At 42.8% G+C, this 13,118-nt stretch overlaps 1 protein-coding gene across 1 annotated transcript in view; it reads left to right on the top strand.

Annotated features, from left to right (window-relative positions):
* The window catches only part of LOC141144970 (rab5 GDP/GTP exchange factor-like), a 50,638-nt gene that overhangs the window by 25,098 nt on the left and 12,422 nt on the right, over window positions 1-13,118 (top strand). The window contains exons 5-7 of the mRNA XM_073631144.1: window positions 2,435-2,567; window positions 2,927-3,018; window positions 3,708-3,964. Coding sequence (XP_073487245.1) covers window positions 2,435-2,567; window positions 2,927-3,018; window positions 3,708-3,964 — 482 coding nt within the window. The remainder of the gene's footprint in view (window positions 1-2,434; window positions 2,568-2,926; window positions 3,019-3,707; window positions 3,965-13,118) is intronic.

The raw sequence follows: 13,118 nt of genomic DNA, 5'->3' as shown, positions 1-13,118 counted from the left end.
TATCCTCCAGACCCTTCATTAGCTTTGTTGCCCTTCTTTGTACTCGCTCCATTTCCAGTACATCCTTACTGAGGACTGGTGCCCAGAATTGGGCAGCATACTCCAGGTGCGGCTGGACCAAAGTCTTGTAGAGTGGGAGAATTATCACTTTATACCTGGAGTTAATCCCCTTTTTAATGCATGCCAATATTCTATTTGCTTTGTTAGCAGCAGATTGGCATTGCATACCATTGCTGAGCCTATCATCTACTAGGACCCCCAGGTCCTTTTCCATCCTAGATTCCCCTAGAGGTTCACCCCTAGTGAGTAGATTGCATTCATATTTTGCCACCCAAATGCATTATTTTAACTTTTTCTACATTGAACCTCATTTGCCATGTAGTTGCCCACACCATTAATTTGTTCAGATCTTCTTGCAAGGTTTCCACATCCTGCGGAGAAGTTATTGCCTTGCTTAGCTTAGTGTCGTCCGCAAATACAGAGATTGAGCTGTTTACCCCATCCTCCAGGTCGTTTATGAACAAATTAAACAGGATTGGTCCCAGCACAGAACCCTGGGGGACCCCACTTCCCACCCCTGACCATTCTGAGTACTCCCCATTTATCACCACCCTCTGAACTCGCCCTTGTAGCCAGTTTTCAATCCATGTTCTCACCCTATGGTCCATGCCAACGGACCTTACTTTGTACAGTAAATGTTTATGGGGATCTGTGTAAAATGCTTTTGCAAAATCCAGATACACCACGTCTACGGGCCTTCCTTTATCTAGATGGCAGCTCACCTCCTCATAGAAGGTTAATAGATTATTTTGGCAAGAACGATTCTTCATGAATCCATGCTGATTGCTGCTAATGATACAGTTTTCATTACTAAAATCTTGTATATAGTCCCTTATTATCCCCTCCAAGAGCTTGCATACTATTGATTTTAGGCTAACTGGTCCGTAATTCCCAGGGATGTATTTTGGTCCTTTTTTAAATATTGGTGCTACATTGGCTTTTCTCCAATCAGCTGGTACCATTCCAGTCAGTAGACTGTCAGTAAAAATTAGGAACAATAGTCTGCCAATTACTTGAATGAGTTCCCTAAGTACCCTCGGATGCACGCCATCTGGTCCCGGTGATTTATTAATGTTAAATTTTCCCAAGTCTATTTCTAATTCTGTCCTGTTAGCCATGAGGGTGCTTCCTGTGATGTGTCATGAGAACAAACACTGTAGTTTTGGTTACTGAAGCCCCCCCGATTACCTTGTGAAGACCGAGGAGAAGAATAAATTCAATACCTTCGCCATCTCACCATCCTTTCTACCCAGATGTCCTTCCTCATTCTTTATGGGGCCAATATGGTCTGTCCTCCCTATTTTACTGTTTATATACTTAAATAATTTTTGGGGATTTTTTTTTTTGCTCTCTTCCGCTATGTGTCTTTCGTGTTCTATCTTGGCCGCCCTAATTGCACCCTTACATATCTTGTTGCATTCTTTGTAAAGTCTGAATGCTAATGATGATCCCTAAGCCTTGTATTTTTTGAAGGCCTTCTCCTTTGCTTTGTGTGCCATAAACTACTGTCTTTTTTTAAACAAAATACTTTTTTCACCTTTTTTCTTTTTCATTCCATAATATCCGCACTGCTGATCACCTGAAGGCTCTTTATAGCTGAATCCATTCTATGCATGCACTTTTTCTCAGGGTTTGTTTTCTTACCACAGTGATGGAATGTTTCTTTCTTTTTCTTCTAATTATGAAGACTGTGTAACAGGGTGACAACACAGGAGTAAAACTGGGAGACTGGGGCAGAGCAATGTCATCCTATAACAGGAAGTGCCTGCATAAGGACCTTCATATCAGGTTTAGCAGATGTTTTAACAGTTGCATGTTTAAAATACTGAAAATGTAATTTGAAGTTACCTATGCTTACATGAGATAGGTTTACAAATACTCTGAAGTGCTTTTTCACTCAGTAGAACAGACATGTGTTAATGAGCCTTAATCCTCTGCATTGTGTAAAAATGCTGTTTGATCTTGTATGCACAGATCCTCCTATTCTTCCACTGACTCCAGAACATGTCCGGATAAGACAGAGCCTTTTGAGTCAGGCTGCACATGCTCAGTTTGGTGTGTATTGCTAGAGTTTTTCCTTGGGAGAGAGAGTGCAAGTAATCAGCACAGGGACAATCAGCGCTGTCCAGACAGGGGATCAGGGGTCCTAGATCCTGATACGACAGCTCAGTGCAGTATGAAAACTCCTCCTACAGGCTTTAACCAGACACTGATAGAAGTCACAAGGCTGCTATATAGTGCTGATGAGAAAAGGTATTAAGCAGTTTATATTTACTAAAGTAATTGCATTTCCACATTCTGTGTAGTGGGAGGCCAGATATAGTGAGTGCAGGGTCCAGGGTTTAGTAACACTTTAATTTTGTCTGTCTTTCAGATACATCAGAGGAAAAAGATCGGTTATTGGATAATATTGAGAAACTGGTAATGACTCGTATATACAAGTCTGTTTTCTGTATGCATGATCCAGAGGAGGAGCAAAAAGATCTTTCACTTCAGAATCATATTAGGTAAGCGACTATCACTGTGAATTAAAAGCCCTAGGTATTTTACTTCTAAGAGAACGACGGACTGCTGATCCTAATGGGCATTGATTTTATTTTGTTTTTGCTGGAGGCAATGAGAAGCAAACCAGATGGTGAAATGGGTGATCTGTAAGTAGAGAGCTTTGTGAAATGTGTAAGCTACAGTAACTTGAAACTTGCTGGTTTTACTGCATGTATCTAGGGACCATTAATAATTGACTGCATATAATCTAGTTTTGGGAAGTCAACAAAACAGTCATTTTTAGCATACTCTTTATGTATGTGTGTGCTGTGTTGGCCATGCATTCTGCAAGTAATCCTTATAGATAGGTTTTCTTGTTTAGGTCACTGAGCTGGATTACTCCTAAGATTCTTCAGTTTTCTTTGTGTGAACAAGATGAAGAAGTCAATGATCAAATTGCCAGTGCTGTTACAGGTCAGTGGAAAGTATTGTTACAAAGAAAAGCTCTTGCACATTTAAAATAAAATAAGGTTTAAATCTCATGTAAATCACATTTTTATATCATTAGACACTGTCAGTAAATAATTCAATTAGCTCATTCTACATTGTCCACAAAGCCTAGGTTCACACTTATGTGGTGCGGGAAATTCTGCAATTCATGCGTGTTTCCCACACCACATTCAAATTGCACTGCCCTTGTGATCTGCAGCAGGTGTCGGTGCAATCTTAACCTCTTCGCACTGACTGCCTCCTGGCCCTTTAAAATTTCCAAAAGCCGGGAGGGGGGCATTCTGGTCATTTGACCACTGTCATTGGCAGTCACATGATCGGAAAGCTCCCGATTGAGCTTACTGATCTCCACGGGCTTCTGTGCTTGGAGCATGCAGGGTGAGCGCTCACAGTATGGTAAGTTGTTTTAACAAGGTTGCGTATATGCGTACGGCTGGCATCAAGGGGTTAACAAAAGTACCATGCGATCTGGTTGCAGTGCGGTTCCAAAATTGGTGCATGCACGACTTGGCGAATTGTGAATAAATCGCACCTCACTGAATTGCATATGAATTGGTTCCTGTGTGCTTCACGTGTGGTTCAAATTGTACATAACACATGTTTTTTGTATATAAAATAAGTTATTAAAGGTAACCTTTCTCCTTTACTTATAGCTCTGTTAGAAATGGATTTTAAGAGAGCCCCCCAGGACAAGCTTGCCTGTATGACAAAGGCCTGTGACCACCTTTTTAGAGCCATAGATATCTCTACAAAGCAGCCAGCCACCACTGACGACCTTCTATCTGGTCTTATCTACATCACAATTAAGGCAAACCCACCTCGTCTTTTTTCTAATTTGAAGTATATCACAAGATTCTGCAATCCAAAGAGGCTAATGACGGGAAAGTGTGCCTACTGGTTTACCAACTTTGTGAGTATCTGACAAGCAGGGTCTGGGCCAGTGTTGACAAGGATTTGGGTTGAAAATGCAGCATGTGTTTGATAACCAAGTTGACACGTTTCTGAGATCGTTCAAAATTCATTGACAGGTAGATTTGATCTGCAGTTGACTATCTTATGACCCTCATTTTACCTGCAGTAGACCTCCTGGTAACCAGCTTCAAGACACTTTTGCATTCCCATTGACTTTTATGGGGAGAGAAGCAGCCCTGGTGTGAACACAGCAGCGTTGAAATTGGCCTTTAGTCACTTAAGCAATGTATCGAGCAGTTATGGTGGGCAAAGTACAGGAATTGATGGCATTGAATATGTTTGAACATTTGGTCTATACTATGTGTAAACTTTTTATATGTGGCAATGATGTTTGTTTTACTGTACTGAGAAATATGTAGGCTGTCACTGAAACTCTTCTCTTGAAAATGCTAGTTGCCTGGGTCTTTATGTTAATTTAAAGCTTCAAAACTTGACCTGCTGACCTGGAACAAGTATTCAGGTTAGGAGTTCACCACTATTTATTAATATACAATGTTTAAGTATTATACACTCACCAGCCACTTTATTAGGCATACCTTGCTAGTACCTTTTGCCTTCAGAACTGCCCTAATTCTTTGTGGCATAGATTCAACAAGGTGTTGGAAACATTCCTCAGAGATTTTGGTCCATATTGACATGATAGCATCACGCAGTTGCTGCAAATTTGTCGGCTGCACATCCATGATACGATCTCCCATTCTACCACATCCCAAAGGTGCTCTATTAGATTGAGATCTGGTGACTGTGGAGGCCATTGGTGTACAGTAAACTCCTTGTCATTTTCAAGAAACCAGTGGTGAGATGATTTGATCTTTGTGACATGGTGCATTATCCTGCTGGAAGTAGCCATCAGAAGATGGGTACATTGTAGTCATAAAGGGGTGGACGCAGTCTGTGGCAACACTCCTTTAAATGATGCTCAGTTCTGACCCTACCATCTGAATGTTGCAGCTGAAATCGAGACTCATCAGACCAGGCAACGTTTTTCCAATCTTCTATTGTCCAATTTTGGTGAGCCTGTGCGAATTGTAGCCTGTTAGCTGTTCTTAGCTGACAGGAGTGGCACCCGGTGTAGTCTTCTGCTGCTGTAGCCCTCTGCTGCTGTGGCCCATCTGCTTTAAGGTTCGATGTGTTGTGCGGTCAGAGATGGTATTCTGCGTATCTTGATTGTGACGAGTGGTTATTTAAGTTACTGTTGCCTTTCTATCATCTCAAACCAGTCTGCCCATTCTCCTCTGACATCAACAAGGCATTTTCATCCACAAAACTGCCTTTTACTGGATATTTTGTCTTTCTTTATAGTACATCACAGAGCTAGTTAATATATTAATAACGACTTGGTTTATATGCCACCTATAGGTGAATGGACACTGGCAGATCAATCAAACAAAAAGTCCTTCCCTATATAACCCTTCCTACACAGGAAACACATCTATTTTTTTGCCAGTATCTGTAAGGTGGTGGTCACTGATGTGATACATGTGCTCTTGGAGCATACTTGGAGGTCTGGACGGTTCTATTAGGGAATCATGGACTTCAATCGGATCAATTCGAAAAAGCTATCGGACAAAATGGATGGTACCTAAGCCTTATTGGAAGCAGAGAAGATTCCTTGAGGTTTGCCTGTAATGCAGCCTTATGGCTCTGGACCCTGCGTAATGGAACTCTGTGCAGTGTTTGTTCTGACCAAGGTGCTTTCCTGCAGGGTGCTATACAGGTCCAGGGGAGTGGACCCCACATTAAGGGGGGATCCAGTCTCTGAAAGTCTTTTATGACAAAGCTCGCTGTGATGGGTAAAGATTGGACTCCTGTTATGTTCAGAGTCCTGCAGCAGGAATGGTAACTCTGCATTTGTTTGCAGTTTCTCTTTAAAAAAAGAGATCCGACTGTCGGTTCTCCCGATGGCCACTGGGGGCAGTGTGCTGTTTATTCATGCTGTGTACTTCTTAGTGGTGTGGGCTGCAGTTTCTCCTCCAGCCACTAGAGGGCACATACTCGCTAAGTATGGCCTATTTTTATATAGGCAGGAAGTGGAAGGGCGGCCATGTTGCCATGTGGAGACAGGTTCAGCAGAGCTTCTGGAGACATGACAGCAGCCCATGGATACTAACAAAGTGTGAGTACTTACTATGGGAGAACTGTGTGGACAAGTCATGATTATATGCTGCATATTTACTGCTTAATCTGCGGGGGACTGTTCAACTTCGATACAAGCTGGTATGCACACAACAAAAAACGAAATTGCCCATGGGACTTTTAAAGAGCACACCTTAGAACGTACCAAGTAAAATTTATAAATGAATTTATTTAACACACATTTAAAAACAACATATAATACAGAAAAAAGAAAATATATTAAGCATCAACATATTGGTAAATTTTACATTCATGTAATAAACCTTTCCATGAGACCTTGATATGTCACAAAGATGACTGTCAGTAGTCTGGGATAGCTGTGCTAGGTCTCAACGCGTTTCGCAAGAGGAGTCTTGCTTCTTCAGGAGAAGCACAGATAGATGGCTGGAGATCAAAAGTGCAAAAAAGTAAATAAAAAGAAGGTGCCAAGCATTTACATGTAAGATTCAGTATTTTCCACTTACAATTGATGAGAATCTCCTGGCCTACTGGCGTAGTATAAATGACTCTTTGTAAAGCAGTCGAAAGATTGATGTACATGGGTGGGTATACCACCCTACATTTATGAAAGAAACTTCAAAACAAAACGTCCATAAAAGTAGATGAATAAATGCATAAAAAGCCAACCATGCCACCAAGCTTCCCCTGGGAGCTGTGTGAGGGCGGGGAGATGGAAACCAGTGGGAGGCCACAAGAAACCAGAAACTGGGTGAAGGATGTAAATCCCACCAAGAAAGTACCCACACCTGTACAATCAAGGAGATAAACCAAAATAAAAACCTGACCAAACAAATAAATTAAAATAATATGACTAATAAAAAATAATAATATCAAATGAAATGAGTGAGTATGTGATGGTGCCTGTGTGCTGACATGATGAAATCCAAATAGTTGTATGGTGAATATGCAAACAAAATAAGGGATAGGGTGTACAAAATATTGTTATAAAGATAGGATAATATAAAAGGTGTATACAATAAAAATAAAATGTACATGTGCTAAAATGCGATAATTGTTTAATGTAGTTGGAAATGTATTTAAATTATACTATCGAAAGACGGTGCAAGTATGATCTGTAATCAAGTGTGTATATACTAAAAGACTACAACCCAGAATGATATCAATATTGAGATACAAGATAGTACTCAATAATTGTGTGTAAATTACTGTGTGTATAAAAAAATTAGTCCAAAGAAGAGAGAACACATCCTCATAGATGTCCATGCTGATGAGCAAAAAATAATCAATAAGATTAACAAAAAGTAACCATGGAAAACACACCAAAAAAGAACCAGCTAGATCTCCATGAAGATGGATCAGACTGGCTTGTGAAACCTTCAAACATAAATTCACTTACCCTGAGATTGAAACAGACTTGGCAACTGGTGAAATAACTCAGACCATTGGGTTAGCCCTGCCCGCACAGCATCCTCATGGTGGTAATCCACCAATCGGCTCGCATAGGAAAAAGGGGAGGAGCCGCAATAACTCATCCCCATTCATGGCGGCCAGCTGGTACCTATAGCTCCCTAATGACAACACAGCTGATTCATCGCGATCCGATGGGCATGCTTGTTGTAAAAGTGAATGGCAATGTCCATTTTGTCACCCGCTATAGCTCCCAACACGAGGACTTTAAAGCCATACTACAAAAACATTGGTATTTGCTGACAGGCGATCCAGTCATCTCTGGGTTTGTCCCTCCATAACCATTGGTAGTATACCGACGGGCCTCATCTTTCAAGGATAAGTTGGTGCACAGCCATCTGGCCGGACCAAGTTCCAAAACCCACTTGCTCAAGGGTACTTTCCAATGTGGGGGATATCCATATTGCAAATATATTAATTCGGGCCAAAACTTGATCTTACCGAATGGGAAGAGATTCTTCCCCAAAAAGTTTGCAAATTGTCAAACGAAAGGCATCGTATACTTGATGACCTGCGAATGTGGTGCATTTTATGTAGGGAAGACCTATAAGGAATTTTGGAAGCGTATTTATGACCAGACATATGCCATCGAAATAGGTGATCTATAATGTTCCCCTATAGGGAGGCATGCAGCCCAGGACCATGCATATGGTTCTCCCAAAGTTCTATTTTTATGTCTTGAACACATTCCACAGGATCCACATGGGGGAAACTGGGATAGGGTGATTCTCCAGAAAGATTGGGTTTCTGTCGCGAACGGCGGCGTCGACTGAGTCGCGGGCATTATGCCGATGCGATCGCGCATCAGATCGCGATGCCATGACTGGTGGCGCCGCCATCAACAACACAGCTGAATCAGCTGTGTTGTCATTAGGGGGCTATAGGTACCAGCTGGCCGCCATGAATGGGGATGAGCTATTGCGGCTCCTCCCCTTTTTCCTATGTTAGCCGATTGGTGGATTACCACCATGAGGACACTGTGCAGGCGGGGCTAACCCAGTGCTCTGAGTTATTTAACTCAGACCACTGTTTGGTTACAGTGCAGCCTGCCAAGCTACCGGCCACCAGTTGCTAAGTCTGTTTCCCTCTCAGGGTAAGTGTTAAATTAAAATAAAAAAAAAAAAAGTTGCTCGTCTTTTAAAACGCTTGTTATCCGCATTACTCATTAACCAAGGTTACACCGTATCTCAATATTGATATCATTCTGGTATACACACTTGATTACAGATCACCCATACTTACACCGTCTTTCGATGGTATAATTTAAATACATTTCCAACTACATTACAAAATTACTGTATTTTAGTATTTTAGCGCATGTACATTTTATTTTTTTTGTATACACCTTTTATATTATCCTGTCTTTATAACAATATTTTGTACACCCTATCCCTTAATTTGTTCACATATTCACCATACAACTATTTGGATTTCATTGTGTCAGCACATAGGCACCATCACATACTCACTCATTTCATTCGATATTATTATTTTTTATTAGTCATATTATTTTAATTTATTTGTTTGGTCAGGTTTTTATTTTGGTTTATCTTCTTGATTGTACAGGTGTGGGTACTTTCTTGGTAATTTACATCCTTCGCCCAGGTTTTGGTTTCTTGCGTCCTCTCACCGGTTTCCATCTCCCCACCCTCACACAGCTCCCGGGGAAGCTCTGTGGCATGGTTGGCTTTTTATGCATTTATCCATCTACTTTTATGGATGTTTTTTGTTTTGAAGTTTCTTTCATAAATTTAGGGTGGTATACCCACCCATGTACATCAATCTTTCGACTACTTTACAAAGAGTCATTTATACTACGCCAGTAGGCCAGGAGCGTCTCATCAATTGTAAATGGAATATACTGAATCTTATATGTAAATGCTTGGCACCTTCTTTTTTTTTCTCTCTATTTACTTAATTGGCGCTTTTGATCTCCAGACATCTATCTGTGCTTCTCCCGAAGAAACACCTCTCGCAAAATCCGTCGAGACCTAGCACAGCTACCCCAGACTACTGACAGTCATTTTTGTGACATATCCAGGTCTCATGGAAAGATTTATTACATGAATGTAAAATTTACCAATATGTTAATGCTTAACATATTTTCTTTTTTCTGTATTAAATGTTTTTAAATGTGTGTTAAATAAATTCATTTATAAATTTTACTTGGTACGTTCTGAAGTGTGCTCTTTAAAAGTCCCATGGGCAATTTAGTTTTTTGTTGTGTGTGTATTTTAGGTTGGCTAATATAGTTGCTACGTTATTTACCTGTTATACCAGTTAAATAGTTCCAGAAAAGAGAGGCAGCCGGGTAGGGGTGCGCATCTTCACTGGTCTCTCGATTCAATTACGATTATCCGGTCAACGATTCGATTCCGCAATGCATCACGATGACCGATAAGCTCCCACTTCTGCTTGGGCTGCCTAGGCGGCCCTTCCACCCTGCAATCTTCTGGGACATATCACAGATCCCAAAAGATTGCCTGGCTTTGCAGGACAGCGCAGTGAGACATGCGCACCCCGCTGTGAAGCTGCAAGCTGTAGTATTGCCAGCGCCGTGAACAGTAGGGCTGTTGAAATTAATCGTAACATCGATGCATCTCGATTCGACCATACACGATGCGGCATCGATGTTATGACTGGAGTAATCGATGTTTTGATGACGTCATCTTCATGCCGCGTTAAGCCCCGCCTCCACGACTGAACGGAGCCGAAAGCCGCCGAAGAGCCGTGGGAGTAAGCCGCGCCGGCTTTTCCCGCTTGATGCCCCTGACTAACGTTATCCCCCTGCTGCCCTGCGTCGAGGAGTGACGCTGTGTGCGTATTGGGGAGGAGGACATGTAGCTGCTGCTGCTAAGAGTGGTGGCGGCGGCCGGCTTGTGGAGCATGGAGCTCCGAGGGGGAGAGTGGAGCCGCGGCATATCAAGCCGGGTGTGACGGAGGCATAGCCAGGTGAGGGGGCCGCTGGGAGGACACCGAGGGGGGTGGACGTGGTAAGGGAGGTGCCAGACTGTCCTATCCAAGATGATCAATACCCCGTTGCCCTCACCACTAACCTGTCCCCATATAATACTATTACCATAGCGCTCCCCTGCCCAGTGTCACCACGGACCAATTCCCATCCTTCTCGACCAGCATCCACACAGTCCTCTGCTCTTCCCCCACCTCTACACTGAGCATGCAGATAGGGCAATAAAACAAAAAATGGTATGCAGTGCTTTGTGGTGACAAATGCACAAAAGTCTTATTAAGTAGTGAATAAATATAGTCCTGAAATATATAAATCTGTGATCTGATTAAAAGAAATCTTTTGTGTATTCAAAGTAATTCCAGTGCTGAGTGTGCTCTGCTGTGTTCAAATCATTCCTGATTTCTGGTGAATGATTTAAACACAGCAGAGCACACTCAGCACTGGAATTACTTTGAATACACAAAATATTTCTTTTAAGCAGATCACAGATTTATATATTTCAGGACTATATTTATTCACTACCTAATAAGACTCTTTGCATTTGTCACCACAAAGCACTGCACACCATTTTTTGTTTTATTGCCCTATCTGCATGCTCAGTGTAGAGGTGGGGGGAAGAGCAGAGGACTGTGTGGATGCTGGTCGAGAAGGATGGGAATTGGTCCGTGGTGACACTGGGCAGGGGAGCTCTATGGTAATAGTATTATATGGGGACAGGTTAGTGGTGAGGGCGGCGGGGTATTGATCATCTTGGATAGGACAGTCTGGCACCTCCCTTACCACGTCCAGCAGGTCTGCAGTCTCTGATCATCTCCTGTACCATGTCTGCAGTCTCTGACCATCTCCTGTATTATGTCTGCAGTCTCTGACCATCTCCTGTACCATGTCTGCAGTCTCTGACCATCTCCTGTACTATGTCTGCAGTCTCTGACCATCTACTGTAGTATCTATCTGCAGTTTCTGACCCTCTCCTGTATCATGTCTGCAGTCTCTTACCATCTTCTGTAGTCATTTGGGGGCAGTCTGGAGATCCTCTTCTGCTGTGTTTACACTTTGTTACATGCAGGGAGTGTTGTCTTTTTTTTAAGAACAGATAAAATTTAAAAAATGGAGTTCTTCTGACTACTTGAATTTTTTGGATGAAAACCGTGCACAGTAATCGTGATGCATCGCGGAATCAAATTGAATCGAATCGTGGACCGGATAATCGTAATCGAATCGTGAGGCCAGTGAAGATGCGCACCCCTAGTGGACAGGCGGGGGAGAGAAGGGAGGGTTTGGGTGGCCACGTCGCTGGATTGTGGGACAGGTGAGTGTCTTTTTATTAAAAGTCAGACGATACACTTTTTTTGTAGATGCTGACTTTTAATAAACAAAAAATTGACTGGAACTCCACTTTGAATTAAAAATAACCTCACTCCCTTAAAAAGTGCACTAATCCGGTGCACTACAGGGTACAGACATTCACACATGCTGCTGCTGGGAGGTCAGGGGAGATTACAATCCACAGCTGACAAACAGCCCTGTGCAGTTCCCTGTACTGTCTCTGTGCTGACTAGTGGCAGCTGGTGCTCACAATTTTTGCGGGGGGCGCAAACAAACTGAAAAATACTGCACCTCCCCCATAAAACGCAGCCACTGTGCCCATGAAATGCAGCCACTTGTGCCCATGAAATGCAGCCACTTGTGCCCATCAAATGCAGCCACCTGTGCTCATCAGATGCAGCCACCTGTGCCAATCAAATGCAGCCATCACTTCACTTTACCCCTCCCTCACAATGCACGGGTCTCCACTGGTGCTGACAGTTCCTCGGCATTCCTGTTTGCTCCTTCCAGCACACCAAGAGTTAGCAGTGGAAGGAGCGCTCTACTTACTCTTATTAAAATTACTGTGTTTTAATAAATGCTGTGTTACAATCAATGAAGTGCCCTTCTGTATGTGCTTTTTAAAAAAATATGGAACTTCATACCGAATTTCACAGTACTATACATCCCGCTCATGTGACTGCCCTGCCCAGCCCGACCCTTATGTTGTTTTAACATAATTTTAACAATACGCTTGGAGCACTCTCCCGGGAGGGGCGGGGCAAGTCGAGATGACGTCACCCAGTAATCGATTTTCCGGTCGTATGCATCGATGCCGCATCGGGGACACCATTGATGCAACAATTAATTTCAGAACCCCTACAGCCGGGGGAGGCAGGTGCACCGCTCTTAGGTTCAGGTATCCGGCGATGTCCACATATTCCGAATAGACAGTGATGTCAGGTGCATCTGAGCCACTGTGGTGTTTGGCATTGCAGTGTTTCCTGACGCATTCATTTTCCGTCAGATAGACTGCGGCCGCGTCACCTTGATCATGTCCGATCTTGGTTGATCGAAGCCTAAGCAGGATCAATCCTGTTAGTATATGGATGGGAGACTGCCCGGGAATACCAGAGGCTGTAAGCTTTTCTCCATCTGGGTGAGGGAGGCATCCGAGGCGGCTGTGTTTTGGGAGTATCTCAGGCCAGAAGATCTTAGGGCAGTCTCTGAGGTGGTTTGTTCCATCTTTAGC

This window comes from Aquarana catesbeiana, linkage group LG01 (genome assembly GCF_042186555.1).
Source record: "Aquarana catesbeiana isolate 2022-GZ linkage group LG01, ASM4218655v1, whole genome shotgun sequence".
In the NCBI taxonomy this organism is placed as follows: domain Eukaryota; kingdom Metazoa; phylum Chordata; class Amphibia; order Anura; family Ranidae; genus Aquarana; species Aquarana catesbeiana.
Note: the sequence above shows the minus strand (reverse complement) of the source record. Positions and strands in the feature narration are given on the sequence as shown.